Source organism: Sceloporus undulatus, chromosome 3 (genome assembly GCF_019175285.1).
Source record: "Sceloporus undulatus isolate JIND9_A2432 ecotype Alabama chromosome 3, SceUnd_v1.1, whole genome shotgun sequence".
Classification (NCBI taxonomy): domain Eukaryota; kingdom Metazoa; phylum Chordata; class Lepidosauria; order Squamata; family Phrynosomatidae; genus Sceloporus; species Sceloporus undulatus.
The window spans coordinates 106,242,856-106,258,076 of NC_056524.1; the positions used below are offsets into that span (position 1 = coordinate 106,242,856).

Genomic DNA, 15,221 nt, shown 5'->3' on the forward strand with positions numbered 1-15,221 from the left:
TCTAGTTTAGATTACCGAGATGCGCTCTACATCGAGCTACCCTTAAAGATGCCCTGGAAACTGCACCTAATGCAAAATGCATCAGTTTCACAGCTGACAGAAACATCATATAAAGCCCATATAACACTGGTTTTAAAGGAAATGCAGTGACTGACGACATGTTTCCAGTCTGAATCCGAGGTGCTGATAATGACATTTAAATTCTTAACTGGCTTGGGACCTCAATACTTGGAGAAGTGCTTCTATATTATTATTATTATTATTATTATTATTATTATTATTATTATTATTATTATTTTCTTATATCCCGCCTTTCTTGCAATATAAGACTCAAGGTGGCAATATGTATCTGCCTGAGATTCAAGGTGTGCTGTAGGGGCTCTCCTCTGTACCATATCAGTCTGAGCAATATATTGTGCAAGGGCAGTATATTGCTGGGGACAGGGATTTTTATCTCTCTCTCCTTGTGCTATAGAGAAGAGTGACAGTGGCAGAAACAGTTGTCTCCTAGTACTAAATAATCTCAAGGCGCCCGATCCTGTCTGATCTTGGAAGCTAGGCAGAGTCAGCCTTAGTTAGTGCTTGGATTGGAGACCAGGTGTTGTGGGCTGTATTTCAGAGGAAGGAACTGTTAAAACCACCTCTGAAGATTCCTTGCCTAAGAAAACCTTATGAAATTGATGTGGTTGCCATAAGTCAACAAGTGACCTGAAGACATACATACACAAAGTACTCTTGGAGTCCGAATTTCATCCTCATTCTAGGAGATTATAAAATGTTAGGGGATCTGCTTGTCCCCAGTCTAAAGAGTACGTTGATGAGGCAGAGATTAATAAGGATCAGCTTTTCCTCTATTCATAATTAAGCCACTCACCCCACCCCGACCCAAGGACTCTAATAGCTTCAAAGTGATCAGAGCTCTTTAAATGCTGTTGTTATTTGTACTGGAAGGGATAGTAAAGGTATTGAAAGGGAAAGTATTGAAATGTAGAAAGTAGTTATTTTTCACTGCTAACACAGACTTCCTTATACTGGTGAACTGATTTGCGTGAGTACTTATATGATGATAAATGATACGATGATAAATCTGTTTGCTTACATGGTCCAATAATGCAGTGCTGCTTGTGATGCAGCAGACCAAACACAGCCAGCCCTATGGAAATGACTACACACACACACAGATTGAGAGAGAGAGAGAGAGCAAAAGCAATAGCATTTGACATTCAGAAAAGTTTGTTTCTTATTTTTCTGTCAATTTTTTGTTATAAAAATTGTTTAGAGTTGGAAATAAACACATTGGCCCATTAGCTATGGGTGATGAAACTAGAAGTATGCAACTTTTTAAACAAAAAATACAGCATATGAAAGTCAGTTGCTATAATGAAACTGAACAAACAGAATAGAGTCTTACCAGTTTACCCCATTGACTATGGGAGCAAGAACAGTACTACTGGAAGATAATTGAAAAGAAAACTTCTTGAAGATTGAAAAATATTCAAGATGTTCTTTAAAAATACTCAAAATGATCACTGTATAAAGAGAGATGTAAAATGCCATGGCCTTTGGTTGTTGCTATCCTTAATCTTAAAAACAATATGGAACATGTTGGACCTGATCCCCTCTCCCCCAACCATTCCCTTCTCCTTTTGTGTCGTGTCTTTTTAGATTGTAAACCTGAGGGCAGGGAACCATCTATTATCCCCTCTGTTGTAAGCTGCCCAGATTCCCAGTGAGTGGGTGGCATATAAATAAATCCTATTATTATTATTATTATATATGCTAAACTCTCAAAATTCTTAACCTTTGCCTTACAAAGGAAGAACAATCTTCAAAGACTGCTGAAAGAAAAAGTAATTCCTGGATCATAATAAAAGTGGAGACTGCTGAAAGGAAAAGTAATTCCTGGATGCATTTCAGAATAAGTTCTCAAGTGGTCTGTAGAAGGTAAAAAATGTTTTTGTTTTACCTATGTCTGACCTAGTTGTTTCATTTCGTATGTGCATACTGTTAGTTTGGAATAAAAACTTATTGAATTGAAACATATTGAATTGTTCTTCCTTTTTTTTTCTTTTTTTTTGGTGGTATAGGAAACTATCCCTGTTTATTCCATGTTGTTTCTACCTCTGGTACTAAATTTTCTGCTTAAAAGGTAATTCCCAGGAACACATCTGTTTTGTGAACGGAGGTATACCTATACATGTAAACATATACACAAAGTTTTGTATGGAATTTATTTTATTGTGTTGGAAACTGATTTCCTTCATAGACCCTAGTCTGGAATAAAAAGGTTACAATTAACTCTTGAAAAGACTATATCAAAATTTAACCCCAAAATTCACAATGACAGAAAAAGGAACACAAAGAAAAAGCAATCATTTTTGCATCCAATTTATGGCATCATAAAACGCATCTATGAAACCCCTAGGAATTCCTTGGATCCCAGGATAAGTACTAAAAATCAGTCTCAGATTTAGTCATAATTAGAATTAGTGGTTGTACTCTAAATATAATTAAGTCAGGATCTAATGCTATGTCCATGTCAGGATAAGAAAAAGAACAATCCCAATACATATTAGGAAGTAGGCTTCAACATAGTGGGAATCTTATTCAAATGGATAAGCATAGGATTGTACTGTCAAGGGAACAGATTAATAGCTAATTATTGGACCCTACAACTAATTAAATCTCTAGAAAAAGGACTGTGACTCTATCTACAGATACCACTAAGATTAGTCTGTGTGGATAACTAAAAGTAGATAGCTTCAGAGCATGAAAACTGATGAAGTTGACATATATCATGAAAGAACAATGTTCTGGTGATACTCAGTGCTGTTGATACCAAGAGATCTCCTCTATGAATAACTTTAAAAACCATTCATATTTTTTTTGGTATTTTTCTGGTGACTTTATAATTAATAGTGAAATGTTTGTTTCTGCTGAACCACTTAACCTGTCATAACCTTGACATAAACACTTAGCCTGAAGCTAACTGCTTTCTTGCAAGTCTGTATTGCCTTTGTAAGAGTCGAAATCACAACTTTTCTATTGAGTTTTCTCTGTGATGATCCTTGTTTGACTCGGTGCTCTGGTAAATTAGTTCCTTTTTTCCTGGTTTGTCTTTCAGACATTCATCTTTCATATGGTTCTCCTTCTGTCTCTTTTTTTCTGTTTTGTTGAATCTTTGCTCCTGTGCAGGAATAAATAAATTAATGTGTTCATAAATATATGCATTCTTTAAATTTAAGAAAAAAGGTTTGTGTCTTGTACTATCATTGGAAAAAAAGTAATTTAACTACAAGTTTCTCTTAAACCTAAGTGTCTGATGTCTTGTGATTAATTTATATTTTAAAGTTGTGAATAATGTTGTTCAGATTCTTAGAGTTAAATCCAATGTTAACCTTATTCATTGCAATTAATGGGATTTTAGTTATAACTACTATCCCATTCTACTCTAGTAACAATTAATATTGGATTAAGCCATATCTATATCTAAACCTAAATAATATTTTTCACAATTCTAAAATAAATAAATGAATAAATAACAAGATATTTAAATAATCAGCAGAATTATTTTCCCTTTTGTCTTGCAGATTTAATTCTATTAGGGGTACTCAAATTTTGGTTTTTAATTTTCTTTTTTCTTTTTCTCAGGCATAATCTCAGCACAGATGCCATTGCAATCTAAATGTAAATGAATTGTATTTACACCTAAGGTGTAGGGATTACTGTCTTAGCTTTCTTGTAAAAAGTATGATCCTGGATTCAGGAATTTAGGCTTTAGGGATGTTTTGAGATTTTTGATAAATGTAAGATAGATGACTGCTTTGTCACTTGAAATTTGTTCTTTATGAGGCACTTATAAATCTCTATTGGCTGCATGAAGATAACAGGCTTAAAATCCTCCTTAGGGGAAAGTGCCTTTCCTTTACTCCAGCCACTAAAAATGGCTTTGCCTGATCTTTGCAACAATCCAGGACTTCAAAAGATTAGTTGAGAACATAAAAGCTGACCTTAAAGAAGTGGGTAGAAAAGGTAATGTTAGCGAGTTTTTGAAAAAAATTAAATAAAAATATTGTCTTTCTCATTCATTTGCATACCAGTACAGTACTACAGCCATCTGTAGGGTGCAATTTTTTTTAATGAAAACCCACATTCCTCCCTGCTCACAAATACAAATTTTTGCTTGCCCAAGACACAAATACAAAACTTTGATGAGAACTCCTTGAACTCCAGAAGAAAATGGCAAAACTTATGTGACCTCTTTTGTAGCTTACTCAGAATCCATGACCATGATGTGAGATAGCTTGGAATTTGACTCAGATTGATCATGCCCATGAAATGGAGCTGATGATACTGAAAGTACAGTCAGCCTTTTGTATCAGTGGGGGATCTGCTGGACACTCAGATGGCTTAAAAAGCTGCGGGACCCCAAGTCTCGCTGCCCCCAATTGGCGGTGTGCCATGCTAGCATGTTCGCATGCATGTGCCTCCGTTGAAAACAATGTGGCTTGCCGTCTATGGATGCTCAAATGTATGGCTGGCAAGTGTGCGGATGGGAAGACACCACTGTATTTCTCTAAAAATTTGTGATGAACAGAAAGTGACCTCTGATCACTTCCTTTTGTTAAAAAAAGTCTCTCCTGACTCTGTTGCATGTAGGGTTGCCATTGGTCCAGACCTCCAAACCGGGACAAATGTAGGAAAAAAATGTTCAAATGTAGGACACAATTTTTTGTGCCCTACATTTGAATAGGAGCCCCGGACCTGGGCCCCGCCCTCGCTGCTGTGGCGATGGGGGCGGGGCTAAGGCAGGGAGGGAATACTCCTCCCAGGGAGGCTTGCCCTCCTGGCCTTCGCCCCGCCCTCGCTGCTGTGGCAATGGGGACAGGGCTAAGGCGGGGAGGGAATACTCCTCCCAGGGAGGCTTTCCCCAGGCCTGGGCCCCGCCCTCACTGCTGTTGCAATGGGGACGGGGCTAAGGCGGGGAGGGAATACTCCCCTCAGCCCGGGGGCGGGTGAAATCCTGGGGGCGGGGTCAAACTGGGGCAGGACCGTGCGGCCCTGCCCAAAACCGGGAAAGTCCCGCCCACCAGCGGGATATGGCAACCCTAGTTGCGTGGGGCTAAAAACATAGTAAAAATGCCCTATGCACTCCTACGGGTATTTGAGGCCAAACCAGTTTTTGCAGGGTGGTCAATGGCATCATGTGCAGCCCTCCAAGATCTCTTGGGGGCTAATGCAAACTGCTAGCTTTCCATTGTTACCCATACCTGTTCTAAAATTATGTGAATGACATTCCTATAACTACCGTAGCTTAAATGCATCTTTCCTACCTTTTCAAATATAGCTTCACAATATTGATGTTAGTAAGGTTCTTTAATGCCTATTTAGTATTTCTGTAGAGCCAGTTTGGCTCCAACTCTGGAGACAGAGGTTCAAATCTTGGCTCAACCATAGAAACCGACTGGGTGACCTTGGGAAAGTCACGCTCTCTCATCCTCAGAGGAAGGTGAAGGCAAAACCTCCTCTTAACAAATCTGGCCACAACAACCTCATGACAGGGTCAGTTTAGGTTCGCTGTAAATCAGAGCCAACCTAAAGGCATACAACAACAAAGTATCACTGTAGTGCAAGGGTGGAGAAAATTGCAGCCCTCCAGATGATGTTGAACGGGGGAGTCCCATTAGGCTTAGCCAAAACAGGCAATAGCAAGGAATGCTGGGATATGCAGTCTAACCTCTGAAAGGTGGTGCTTTATGCCCCTTGCTATAGTGAATCAATAGAGTGCAAGTAGGGTTTAGTTTCAGAGTAGGTGCAAGTGGGCAACCCTGCCCACAGATCTGGGCAGGTCAGGAACAGGCCTGGCCTACATATCCCTTTTATCTGTGTTGTTCCTTTGTGAGTAGGAAATGAAAAAGCAGAACATACATCTGGATAAGAAAGGAATTTTTGCTTTCCTGCTTCAGTTATGCTTTCCTTCCATGCTGCTTCAGACAGTTTCACCACCACGCTTCCAACTCACCACCTTGCAGGTGTCCTGTCCCTCTCTCATTTTCTCATTCCTGTGAAGTTTGTTTCTTGCCTTGAGCTGTTTACATTTTGCTATGCTCTGGTGGATTAGAAGTTCAAGCACTAAGCAATCTTTCGGGAAATGAGATGTGGTGGCAAAATAGGAAGGACAGGAGAGCATTCTTGCTAGAGTCCTGAATCCACAGTCCATCACTTAGAGACAGAAGTACCATTTGACACATTTCAGGCATACAACACCATGGAGATTTCAATGAGGCCAAGCTTATGGGCAGTCTGGATCCTGCTTTGCTGGGACCAGGTTTGGGGCAGTGAAGATGGAAACTGGAGATTTAGCACCTTGCTGTGTCCAGTTCTTTGTTTTTGCAATCTATATTACAAGATGTTTGGAAGAATTAAGAAATTACAATTGCTTACACATTTCTCTTTGGAGAAACTGTTTACAACTTGTGTCTAAGCTTTATTTTACAGTGTGGTGGTTATCATTTTAAAATTTATATTGGCAAGACTATATAATAAATGTGGAATATGATATGCTGATAATTTGTTAAAGTAAGCACCAGGTAGTTGATTTGTGCCAATACATGGTTTTATTCAGATCTTGGAAGTATGTTACCTGTCTGAGGCATGTTATGTTGGGCAGCCATAAGTACATGGGTTCTTTCACTACACAGTTATGGCAGTATGATTCCAGTTTTGTAAATATACCACCTTAAACTGCAAATTCCCAGTTTCCATAGAGCAAAACCATGACAGTTAAACTGGAATCATACTACTATTATTATGTGGTATGAAAGGTCTCCTTGATGACATTTTTAAAGCAACTGGCTATATTATTATTCCATTGTTACAGTGTAACAATTTTTAAAATTTCTTCCTACTAAATTTTTATTTGGGGGAGACATTTGGGGAGATTTAGCCATTTTTAGTATTTTTTTTAAATCTAAGAGGAAAAAAGTAATGCCTGAGTAATATGTGACACTTAAATCAGATGAAATCAAATCTTATTAGCATCAAGCCAATGATCATTAACAAATGTAGCATATACCAACAAACATGATCAACATAAGTTTTACCACTTTTAAAATTATGTTGTTGTTGTGTGCCTTCAAATCATTTCCAGCATATGGTGACCCTAAGGCAAACCTATCATGGGGTTTTCTTGATTTCAAAATTTGTTTAGAGAAGGTTTGCCATTGCCATCCTCTGAGCCTTCAGAGAGTGTGACTTGCCTTCACAGTTTTAAACATGGTAAAGAGGAAGACACTGTGTTAATGTGTTACTTAAACTGGTGGTAGGGAAGCAACAAGTAACAAATTGTTATGTTAAATAAAATTCTAATCTTTATCTTTCTTCTTTCTGAATTAATTTAGTAGGAGGGCAGTTAAAGTTCAGTTTTATTTTGAAAACACTTGATCTTTTTATGCTACAAGCTGCCAAATTGGGTCCAGTTATTGGAAGTTTTCACAGCTGAGAGGCTGCCATCTCCTCTCCCCTGCCCTCACTGCTGAGAAAACTACCACTGCTTTCTGCTAATCACAGGTTGAGAGCCTGCTCAGCAATTGAAACTGATTTAATCATTGGGTATATGCATGTTAGCAGCATAGAGTATGGGTTCAGTTGACTTCATTCTTATATTCAAAACCATTTCAGTGGATTATCAATAAGCAGTGTTTGAATTCAGAGATAATACTAACACAGATGAAACCAAGAGAAAAATATAATTCAACACACCCTTGAAGTTAGTAACCCCTGAGGGGTGCACCCCACCATTTGAGAACCTAGGCCTAGGTAAATGTTTCATGTATATATTCACTGACTATTTGCCCATTGTTTTCTACTCCTTGAAACAAGGTGGCACAAACCCTATTTTACTCCAGTTGTTAAAATGAGATGTTACAAATCATCAGAAATCTAATACAAAAGAGATTAGTTATGTCAAGCTTTTAAGCCACCTCATCATTACTTCTTCTACTTGGAGTGTCTAGGGAATTTTCTAGCTTTACACTGATACGGACTTCTCCAACACTTACCAAAAAAGGCAAGAAGCATAATCATGAGATCTGGGCACCTTAAGCTGTAGGATTAATTTTTTCTTTTCTTTTTTTTTTAGAAAAACGTAATACCATTTTTAACAACTGGGGATACCTTTTGATCTGGCAACTTGGGCAGTCCAAGAGGATATCTTGTGATATTGTTAATATAGCTTTCAGTCTTTTGCCAGTCTTCATTCCACTTCTGGACCTTGTACTGAGGCTTACACTTTGTAATCCTTTCCAGAATGGTACGATTCTCTTGGCTTACTCTTAGTAATTCTTGTTCTCGCTTTTTTCTGTTTAAACTAAAGGAGAAGATACATATCAGTGAAAGAAAACTTTTGAATTCTTATCTCTAGCTGGCTTAGTTGACATTCTCTCTTATGGAATTTCATTGGTTTAGGCAGGTATTTGTTTTATCAGATTGCTACACTTTATCCCATATCTCTGTTTCATCTTCTCCATCTGTCTTTCTGACACTTTTCCTTTTCAAATTTTACTCCATTTCTTGTATTGTATTTCTACTGGTTTTAACTTTCTTTTAATGATTTTGAATTGCATATAAGCAACACAAAGGCAGGAAATAAATTATCTAGCCATTAACAGGAAGCAGCAATGCAAATAGGTAAAAAGGTAGCTGCAGCTACATTGACAGTTAGCTTTTTCATCTTTATGTACTAGACATAACATGAGGAAAATGGGAAAATATACAGATCTGTTTGTTAATTCTAACACACTATATGGCAAGTGATATTCTGGAAGTAATAATTATCAAACCTATCTCTGACGTACAAATACTTTAGTTAGCAAATATTCCTTTAAAAGTGATTAGACTAACTTCTAATTATGTTCTAATCACCCACAAGTTATTTTAATTTTTCAACAGTTTTCTGTGTTCTTTTCCTGAAAGTAAATTGCAGCACAAAAAACCCCAAACCCTAAGTTACACAACAGAGAAAGATCTGCCACATTTGGGTTTCAATTCTACATACATCTGCTTGGAAGCATGTCTAATGAATACCTTTTGAACAGTGTTCTATAGGGTTGATAGAGTGGTTTTGGAAACTATCTTTCCATAGAAAATCCTTAAGTGTTTATTGAGAGGAGGTATTGCTTGCTGCTCTATGCTGAGCATCCTCCATGAATGATGTCAAACTGAAATTGTTGGCCTCACATTGATGTAATTCAACTCAAATACTAGCCCTTGTCTTTTAGTAGTCAACATGAGGTGGGCAATAAATTGTCCTAAACCAGTGTTCTTAGTACCAATAATCTGTCTGTTCACAGCTGATTCTTCCCCTGACTCATACTCATTATGCCGCCGCTGCAGGGAAAAAGAACCTGCTTTTTGTGGGTTCTTTTTCCTCCGCAGGGAATCCGTGCGATCTGGCAGCTGTGGCTTCCCTGCAGAGGAAAAACAGGCGCTGGCAGGCCTCCCTTTTTGGGAGGCCTGTACCGCGTCTAAGGCAAGAAAAATCCTACATTAGTTCCAAATTAATCCCAAATCTAGCTGCACCTATTTATGAGTTTCAACCCTTTCATTTTTCTAGTGTCATCCTGCACTGTCTTGAGTCTTTGTACGTTTTAAAAGCATTAACTAGTTAAAGTTCTAGCATTCTCATTGCAAACCTTACCTTTTGGCCACATAATCATTTCTGTTATCAACTCTTCCTGTAGTTCTCATAATAAGAGATATCTTCCTGAGCAGCAGATGGTTGTCTCTCTCAATGATAGACAAACGTTCCTTATCCAGCTTAAAATGTTTAAAAAAACAGAAGAATTCTTGTGGAAACTATTTATGTTCCTTACATTCCTCCACCCCCAGTAACAACAACCATAACAGTCAGTTTTGTTTTGGACCATGATGGGGCAGATAATATGTGGACCTCAAACTGAACTGTAATTCCCATTGTACATCACTATTGGCTCTGCTGGACAGGGATGTTGCCGTTCAGCAACATCTAGAGCACTGGTTCCCAAACCTTGGTCTTCCAGATGCTTTGGACTTCAGTTCCAACTGTTTCAGTTAGGATTTCTGGAAGCTGAACTCCAAAACACCCGGAGGACCAAAATTTGGGTATCACTGATTGAGAGCACCACATATTCTCCTTCCGTATTGTATGCATTAGTTCTTTAATGATGAAATTCACAGTAGACATTTTAAAAAGCATAAGAGACTCCTGAAGCATTAAGAAGTTACTGAGATTTCATTTTAAGTAATGCAGAATATTCTTAATTATTCATGTTAATGACAAACAGAAGTCCTTTGCTACATCATACCAAAAGTCCAAGTAGATGTCCTACTTGGGGCAGTGGGGATCCAGATGTTTTAGGGAAACCCACAAGCAGGGCTTTAAGGCTGCATCTGCACTGCAGAAATAATCCAGGTTGATGCTACTTTAACTGCCATGTCTCAGTCCTGTGGAATTCTGGAGACTGTAGTTTATTGAGGCCGCAGAGCTCTCTGACAGTGAAGGCTAAATGTTTCACAAAACTACAGTTCCCAGAATTCCATAGCATTGAGCCTTGATAGTTAAAAGTGGTGTCAGACGAGATTATTTCTGCAGTGTGGATGCACCCTAAGGCAACAACACAATTGTTTCTCAGTTTTCTCTACCAAAAAATCCAGACAATTCAAAATAGCTGACTGTAATCTGGAATAAGGAACTGAATTAAGAATGCTGAACAGTGATGACAATGGCCACGTTTAGGTAATCCGGTAAATCTGCAGCAACCCTAGTTTATCTAAGAAAAGTAATGACTAAACAAACAATGGATCTCAATTGTAGTCAATTTATTTGCATACAATATTTTCTGCAAACCATTCTAATAAAAATGCTTCACAAAAACAAATAAATATTAGAATTATAATATGTCGTGCTATTAACACTATTGCAATTTACTTAAAGTGATTCAAAAATGAAGAGCATGTATCAGTTGGTCAGTTCACAATATTGAGTACTAATAATAGTAACATTATATTTGCATCACACAATTAAGTGAACAACTCATATTAAAGAGCATTATAAAGGATACCTCCCCTGCATCAAATGCATAGGCTGCATCCACACTGCAAAAATAATCCAGTCTGACACTACTTTAATGGTCATGGTTCAATGCTATGGAATTCTGGGAACTGTAGTTTTGTGACATATTATGCCTTCTCTGTCCGAGAGCTCTGGTGCTAAAACAAACTACAGTTCCCAGACATCTATAATATTGTGCCATGGCAGTTAAATGGTGTCAAACTGGAAAATTTCTCAAGTGTGGATGCAGCCACAGCCTTTTGTTTATGCTGATACAGAACCTGACAGCAGTCAATACTATTTTATTTCTTTTTAAACAGGGTAGGGGGAAACAGTAGCTTTATTCCATGTTTTTTCTATCTGCTGTTTTATAAGGGAAACAGGCTATAGCATTGGCTGCTGCCAGTGTATGTTACAGTAAACAAATGGATCATAGCCTTCTACATTTCACAGATGAAAACAGTGAACAAGCAGTGAACAAGCAACATTAGACTGTAGTGAAGATAGTAAAAGTTTTTTTATGAGGCGTAGCAAACAAACTAGGAAAGGCTGCAGCTGTTTGCTTTTACAAAATTCTGCCCCTCCTTTTCCATTTGTTGAGTTAATTAAGCACTGTACCTTGAGTTTTCTTAACTTCACATGAAGATGCCCGTATGTTGGAGGAGGAGAGGTATCTATCACAGGTTTGGCTGTCTGGATCTGGAGCAGGAAAAAACAACACCCTTTTTTATATTTTCCATTAGAATGAAAACAAATCTCTATATTATTGTCAAACTGTAAACACGTTGACAACTCCCAGCAGCACAATCCTACACACGCACACACGCACACACACACACTACATATTTATCTACTTTTAAGTTCAATGGGGCTTTCTCTCAGGTAAGCCCCAGAGCTTGTTGGTAAGAAGGGATGTCACTACAGAGGAGCAAAAGGAAGGCATTGTCCTTCTCCATAAGAACTAAAGTCCCCCTTGAAATTTTCCTTCAGTCTCCAAATTTCTAGCATTGTGGTAACTTAAAACATAAGTTAAGCATTTAGAAATGTAGTTTATGCATCCAAAGAACATGAAATACTCCAAGGGAACATGAAACACTCCAAATGTAAGTGTTCTAGGCACGAATGATTTTCAGTGTTTCACTTTTCACAATCCTAGAATTTTGGCAAAATTTCTTTGGGAGGTGGAATTTTTTATTTATGGGGCAATGCCCTTATTTTGGTGCCCACGCCAGCTACAGGCCTGGCAAGCTTATGTAGGAATACTATGCAAGACAAGGCATGGAAATAGTACAGTAGTGCAAGTCTGCAAGCATGCTTACTCAGAAGCAAGTCCCAATGTACAGGCACCTATATAATTTTTAATAGTCAGAATTGGTTCCATTTGTGATCACCCTTGTTCTGTGCAAGTCTCAGTGACCCTCAAAACCCCAGGAGAATGGAGTATCTTTCAGAGTAGTTCTTGAGGGGTACAGACAGCCACACAGGAAAGGGGCAGGGAAGAAAAAATATTAAAATATGCCTGTTCCATCCTCCAAGGATCTTAGGGTAGCATTTAATGAAATAGATTTAAACAGTTTAAAACAACAACAAAAGTGTAAGGGTAATTTCAGCAGACTAGAAATACATGAAACAATCTAGTTGGTGTTTGTACCATGCTGAATTTAGGCCAATGTGCTCAGCACATCCTATTTTGCCATGTTTAAATATATGAAAGAGTGTCATATTAACAATGGAGCGTGCTTGTTTTCTGCTACTCTAGAGAACAGGACATAGAGCAATGGATTAAGAGCTGTTCAACAGTGGAACACACTCCCTGTTTGGAGGTTTTCAAACAGACTGAGGCTGGATGGTCATCTGACAGGGTATTTTGTGTATTCTTACATGGCAGGGGGTTGGACTGGTTGGCCCTTGAGGTCTACTGCTAGAAACTATTGCAGCATTACAAGCATATTTTGATGCAGTGGCGCTTACTTTTGAAAGGAAACATAAAGGATTGCATTGTTCATTATTTATCCATCAGCATTCTTACTTTTTTGTCATTTATTCTACCTTGAGGCTTTTTATGAATGAAATGCTTCCCTCCTCCTTCTTCTGTAGCAACAAGGAGTGGAATTGGGTTGTCAAGCAGTGGGGATAAGTACTTGATAAAATACAGAGGCTCACGGGGTTACTCATAGAATGCAGGTGCTGTAGATGCATCCTTTTTGTCTGATTACAACACACAAAGCCATTATGGAACAAACTCTCTTCCCAGTCTCAGTGCGTATTTTCTTCCATCTTCCTTTTTAAACCTAGCATTGGCCTGGTACAGATGAGAAGAAAGGGGTGGCCAGAGGTTGCCCCTTTTTTCTCCGGATTGTTGTGTCAACCGCACGTCCGCAACAACGATCTGGCCCAAAAAGGAGCTCCAAAATGGAGCTCCTCCCAGCGATGCTGCCAAGCCACCGTACGCGCCTTGGGATGGTGCAGTGATGTCACACATGTGTCGCACTGTTTGGACATGGCATGTGTGATATTGACATGTGCGCTGTGTAGACAACACAGTATAACAATGGCACTGCCCTTACGTGCTAAGGTTCTGGAGTGTGCGGATGCTGCACGCTCCACAACCCTAGAATTGGCCCCAAACCGCCAGTCTGTACTGGGTCTTATATATCAGCTTAATATTGGTGCTTTATAAGTGTGTTGTTTTTAATACTATTTATTTAATTATAAAGCATCACATCAAACAAAAGTAACAATAGGTGCTTTATAAGTGTGTTATGATAACAATAATGATGATATAATTTAACAGCAAAAAGTGACCAACGGAAAAGCTCTAAATAGGCCTGGAGAACGCTGAAATTTCTCTCTGAAAATCTATTCTTACATACCTTCTCTAACATAAATCACTCTTTCTTCCAAGAAAATTGCAACAATTGCATATCATTTGTACAGAATTTGGAAGAAAGAGTGATTTATGTTGGAAAAGATATATAAGAACATACCTTCAGATAGAAATCTCAGCTTGGCAGGAAGTTCTTCATCTATTTCCCTGTGACTGGGGGAGGGAAAAACACCCATTAATAAATGCCACTGCTAAATGCATCCATGTGACTTCTAATTAGAAAAACTGATGCCCATACAGAAAAAGTAAAGCACCTGTTGCAATTGCTGCATTTTTATTTGGAGTGTATTTTGAGATTGGTTACATTTTCTGTATCTAGATTCTTGGCATGAAATTGTACCTTGATATTAAATATGGGGTCAAGGAGTCACATCCAGTGAGTAGTGAAACAACAAGCTAAGCAATGGTTAATGGTTTATGTCTGTGGCACAATTGCAAAGGCATTAACTTTCAACAAGTTTGCACATGGTGCCTGTTCTGTCTGCCACCAGATAGGCATGCTTACCTTTTTCTTGTGTTCTTCATATGTAGCTTGGTCCCACTTTTGCTGCAGATATTTATTGCCACATGGCAAAATTGACTGGTAAGCACGATGCATCTTAAAACAACATGAAATATCTTTAAATCTGGGCTCCTTCAAAGGGAATGAGTCATCACCAGCCAGGACCTTCTTGAACTAAAGCTCTGAACTGTGGTGTGTTTGCAGCAAGTCATGTGGTGGTTGTCATGGTATCACTGAGGCAAAAAGTGAATAGCTGGTGGTAGCAATTTAAACAATATGTTGAAGAAACAAGTGTGTCGGGACTCGGATCTAAAACTAAGACACCATTTTCCTGTGCCTTTATCACTTTTTTAAAAATTATATTTCTATGATCTTGCTGAGTGCTTCAATACTGAAGTCAAAAGTAGCAGGTCAACTAGTAATCCTGCTTACTGAACTGCAAGTAAACATGAGCTTGGACAAATATAGCATTTATCTTATAAAGCACTTCTAGACGCATGATGAAGTGTGCCTTGTGTCAATTATTAAAAATGCTTCCTTCCTAAAGGCTTCCTTGTGCATTTCGAAGTTGTTATGTGGGAAAAGTCCCCAGCTGGAAACAGTGAATACAACTTTGTAAATCACTATGTGTGAGAATCACACATGTGAAATATTTCTGGCATGTCTACAGGTCAAAAAGTCTCTATGAATATTTTTGCACATATCTGTGTATACTTTTCTGAATATACATATGTTTGTATGCA

General features: G+C 38.4%; 1 protein-coding gene across 1 annotated transcript; it reads right to left on the reverse strand.

Annotated features, from left to right (window-relative positions):
- Nucleotides 1-2,227: 2,227 nt before the first annotated feature.
- CFAP97D2 (CFAP97 domain containing 2) lies at nt 2,228-14,657 on the reverse strand. The gene is made up of 5 exons (XM_042459545.1): nt 14,482-14,657; nt 11,708-11,788; nt 9,698-9,816; nt 8,176-8,368; nt 2,228-3,187 (listed from the first exon to the last, which is right to left on the reverse strand). The coding sequence occupies exons 1-5, from the start codon at nt 14,572-14,574 to the stop codon at nt 3,032-3,034; spliced, it is 642 nt and encodes a 213-aa protein (XP_042315479.1). The 5' UTR covers nt 14,575-14,657; the 3' UTR covers nt 2,228-3,031.
- Between the last annotated feature and the right edge of the window lie 564 nt (nt 14,658-15,221).